General features: G+C 39.2%; 1 protein-coding gene across 1 annotated transcript in view; it reads left to right on the top strand.

Moving 5' to 3' along the window:
- The first annotated feature begins 3723 nt into the window (after positions 1 to 3723).
- Positions 3724 to 4610, top strand: part of dntt (deoxynucleotidyltransferase, terminal) — an 84161-nt gene continuing 83274 nt past the window's right edge. Inside the window, exon 1 of the mRNA XM_035172782.2 lies at positions 3724 to 3955. Within this exon, the coding sequence (XP_035028673.1) occupies positions 3762 to 3955 (194 nt within the window). The 5' untranslated portion in view covers positions 3724 to 3761. The remainder of the gene's footprint in view (positions 3956 to 4610) is intronic.

Genomic DNA, 4610 nt, shown 5'->3' with positions numbered 1-4610 from the left:
CTTCTACTGTTATTACATTGAGGCATAGACAAAAGGGAAGGAAGGACTTCCCCAAAATCGTTCTATATAGAAGTGTCATAATGGTCAGGTAGGTTGTGTAATTTCTTAAACATTTATTAGTTTTGTTCTTGATTGGAAGTCATATTTATAGAGTTTGTGTTCATTTGAAGACTGTCATCTCAGATACAATACATATAAATGTGTCCATATATGTCAAAAGCCAATACACCTGCAAGATCTAAACCTATGATAAACAAATTTTTATAATATTGATTTTTGCTGTTTTATCAGAGAGTCATACAGTGTTGGAGATGAAGATGACAAATTTTTCCGCATGATGTCCAACTCAAGAAGCTTATTACGCCACTTAAAACTTTTCTTTGTTCCTCAAATGTTTTTTTTTATGAAAAAATCCGCTCAGGACCTAAAAATGGCTTAAATGTTATACACTTTCCTTCCCCTTCCCCTTCCCGTAATTTTGTAACTGGAATAGCTGAATATGATAATGTGGCCCCACCTTTGGTCCCTGTCACCCCAACCTCACATCTCACTTCAAGTTGAGGAGCCTACTGAGCTCCACCCACCCAAGTCTCTTTTTTGTTTGGTTTCTTAGTTTTGTGACATCAAAAACATTGTCTGAATCTCTTCTTCTTAGACCGGCATTTTGTTAAGTGCAGTGTTTATGTGGAAATAACTCAGCTGTGGAGTTATTTTGCTGAAAATCTTCCCTTTTATCATAATATGCCTGTTCACATATTTAAAAACTGGTCTATATAGAAGACTACAATTACTTGTTTTTACTTTTAGCATCTGTTTACTATTGCCGTCATGTTTATTTCCAGGGGTTTGCAGTAACACTGTAGGTGATTCTCAGATTCCTCAGATAATGACTACAACATAAAACACAGTCATATACCTCAATTCATAACAAAATCATGAAGACAAATACAAAAAAGGGAACTGTTACTTCTTTGTTAATGACTGATTTGTTAGAGGTGTGTTCCTCCTACACTGTCTTTTATTTTGTTACAAAGCATCCTCAACCTCAAATATTAATGATACAAAGCAGTAACTGTTCAGCAAGAAAACTGGATAATATGACTCACCTTCAGGCAGAGTTGTTCTCTCTTTTGATGCTCTGTTGGCTATTGATTTGAACATATTTAATGCAAGAAGCCTACTGGAGCTGGCTCTTTTTGACACCATATGGCAACAGACAAAAGAAAACAGTACTGTCAAAACAATGCTGTATCGCTCCAAGCATCGAGTCTTTGTTAGATCATATTTCATCCATCTAGCTATCTCTCCATCTATCCTTCCTTCCTTCCTTAAAGACTAAGCGCTCCTAATTCAACATTTAAAGAACACGTCTAAAGCACATAAAGTGAGGGGAAAGTTCCTGCAACAGGCACATTGGTTGAAAAGGGTTGATGTGAGTGCTGAAGGGTCCTTGGGTAGGATACTGAGCCTGGTGGTTGTGCTGGCAGTGATGTGTGATAGAGAAAGTGCTGCACATAGATGTGTGTGTAAACGGGTGAATGGCAAAATTGAACTGTAAAGCACTGTAAGTGATCATCAAAACTAGAAAAGTGCAACATAAATACCATTTACCGAGTCTTAATTAATCATGGGTGTTTTTTTGGCAAAACATTCAGTAAACTAATCAGAGTGCCATCTTTCATTCCATTTAGAAGCAGGTGCACACTGTGGTAGATTAGTGGCAGAGTTGCCAGGGAGTGACAGACAGGGCGTCTCTGCACAGGAGTGAAAGCACACAAACCAACCATCTGTGTGTGTAACAAGCAGAGTGTATGCTCTCTGTGCACCCCGTAATGAAGGTGCATAGAACCTTCTTGATGATGTGTCCTTAAAATAACAGTAGAATTTGCCACTGACTTTGGCTGGGAAAATTACAACCATGTTAGTCTAAAACTAGCAAAGACACCTTGGGTCACACTTGGTCCTGATTTGCATTGGGAGTAAGATACTGTAGGGCCGAAATGTGACCAATCACTCAACTCTCCCTGCAGGACACAGCTGCGTTATGAACGCTGTGACTAAGATAGATATGAGAATTAAATATGAGAATGACTCATTTATGCTTAACTTTACATATGCATACAGTAATGAATGGAGCCTTTTGTCCATACTCTGCATTCATTTTGTCTGTATTTGTGTTTGTCCTTTTAAAGCTTAAAGACGGATAAAACAGACAAAATGGAGCTGTGCCACTGGAAATAGCTGGGGGCAGTGTAACAAAGAGGTTATGAAGTGAGATGACTATAGGACACGAAGAAGACATTTCAACTATCAGTGGTCGTTTAGTAAAGGCAGCATTAATGAGTAAGGTTAATAGCCTTAAACACAAACATTCAAATACAAATATCACAAGATTGTAGCATCATTTTGTACAGAGTTCATGACATATTTAGTATCTTAGAGAATTTTTACATAAAAAATAAAGTCCTGTGGTTTTTACTAAAATTAAAGTCGAGCCGAGTTTGGCTCACGGTCTCACTCACTGCCACATTTTGCTTTTTAACCAAACTGAATATGTATGATAATTTTAATTATAAGATCATTCTATCATGCACTCACATATGAAGCTAGATGAGAAATTAGATTCATTTTCCTCGCTGGGATTTCTCCTGGCAGTGTTAGAGCCATTTGTCATAGTGATGTTAGGATTTCATCGGTCACTGTTTGGACGGGGGCCAGGACCCTCATATACATATATGATAAGGTGGTAAATCGTCAAACAATTAGTCGCATCTACCCTGTGACACCCGTTAACCCCAGCAACTCTGTGCTAATGAGAGCTGTGTAATATTTTGTGTGTAGCAGACAGAAGCAGAGTGTGCTTATTAAACCGAAGAGAAGAACAGAGTGGTAATTAGATTTAGTCTAATCAAGAACTATAATTATGTATTTTTTTCATCTTCGTTTGAATCTACAAATCATTCCTTCTTGGTGAAGTGATACAGATGCATTGTGTGGTGCTTATCTCTTTGTAAACAAAAGTAAAAGTGCAATCCATTTCCTGTTTATGTACGATAGTTCTGCAGTGCTTTACCTGTTCACACTGGCTTACATGTATCTGTGCAGAGGCCGCATGAGTTTGTGGGGTCTTAGGGGAAATGCCCACAAAGACTCTTATTTTAGGCAGTAAGCTAATTAAAGTGGTGGAGCAGATGGTGCAGACTTGGTCCAGACATAATGAGACGGTGAGTAGCGAGACGAACTGGACATGGCAGGACAGCTGTGAGGTGTTTCTCGAAGTGACCAGAATTCAGGCATCTCCCAAGAGTGAGGCTTTACCCGAGCCAAGAGAGTGGAGTTAAAACTGCATGGAAACTTCTGAGTCACTTGGAGCCATGTTTACTTCCTCCAGAACATGCAGAACAACTTTTACTGGAAGTGAATAATGCCATGCCAACAGTTTTTTTTTTATCTTTTGTTTTCTTCACATCCGCAATCATTCGATCTTGGCAGGTGTTTTTTGGTAAACACCAAATCCTCAACACCTGTTGCCAGAAGCTTTTCCTGTCTGCCAACTCTCACCAACCCTGCTTCAACTGACACTCTCAGCCCCACCATGGGCAAAAAAAGCTACAACTGTCAAATAAACAACTGTGGCCTTATCAAAGTGGGTGTTTTTCTTAGGTGTTTTTTCTTAAGTAACACACGATTACAAAAAAGGCTCACAACACCAGAAATTCCAAGTGGTTCAAGAATACTTTGGACACCTTGTCTTAAAAGAGATGTTCCAAGCTCCCATTGTGCTTCGTGTGAGGAAAAGGCAGAAGCTGGTGGAAGACAAGGTTTCCAGGCCTGAAAAGGTGAAGTTTCAGGATGTAAGACTGTATCTGGTGGAGAGGAAAATGGGAAACAGCAGGAGAAGCTTTCTGACCCAACTGGCCAGGTCAAAGGGCTTTATTGTGGAGGACGTCCTCAGGTTCGAAAAAAGCTTTCCATTTTATTGTTAACTGACTGAGCAGGGCTTGGCTCCTAAAAGCTTTTGAATGTGAAGCTCAAAGAACCACACTAATGTAGAGTTCAGAGAGATGCAGGGGGAGTTGGAGTATTTTCCGGCCTTTGTGTTTTTTTGCTCTGGTACCAGCCAGAATGTTTTGATCTTGGTTTTCAAGCACTTATTGTTACCATAGTGAAATGGAAGGTCGCAATACCGTTTAAAAGCCTGTTTCGAGCATGGCTGTGATTTCAGGTAAAATGAAGACTCGGTTTTTGGAGCTCAAATAAACATTAAATTTGTTTTCGGTAGATTCGAAGCAGAAAAAATGACAGATAATGCAACAAATGTCAGTCATTTCAGATATCAATGTCGAACCCTCTAAATGACTGTTCTCCTTGAAACATTTTCAATGTCAATGTACTTTGTGACATTTTCTTAAACTTTAATTTCTTTTTATGAAGTTAAGGTTCAATTTGCTAATTAAAGAGCAACTGTTGTTTCATGAATACTTGATTAAACATGGTTAGGGCATCCATCCTGCCTCTGCTACACCTTAGTGGATTTTCCCCCTGAGCCATAACTCAGCTCCTACATAAATACGTTTAGCTGGGGAGGAAATGGGCTGAACCAGCTACAG

This window comes from Hippoglossus stenolepis, chromosome 12, assembly GCF_022539355.2.
Source record: "Hippoglossus stenolepis isolate QCI-W04-F060 chromosome 12, HSTE1.2, whole genome shotgun sequence".
NCBI classification, from domain to species: Eukaryota; Metazoa; Chordata; class Actinopteri; order Pleuronectiformes; family Pleuronectidae; genus Hippoglossus; species Hippoglossus stenolepis.
The sequence above is the reverse complement of the archived record's forward strand: the minus strand, read 5'-3'. Positions and strand labels throughout refer to the sequence as shown.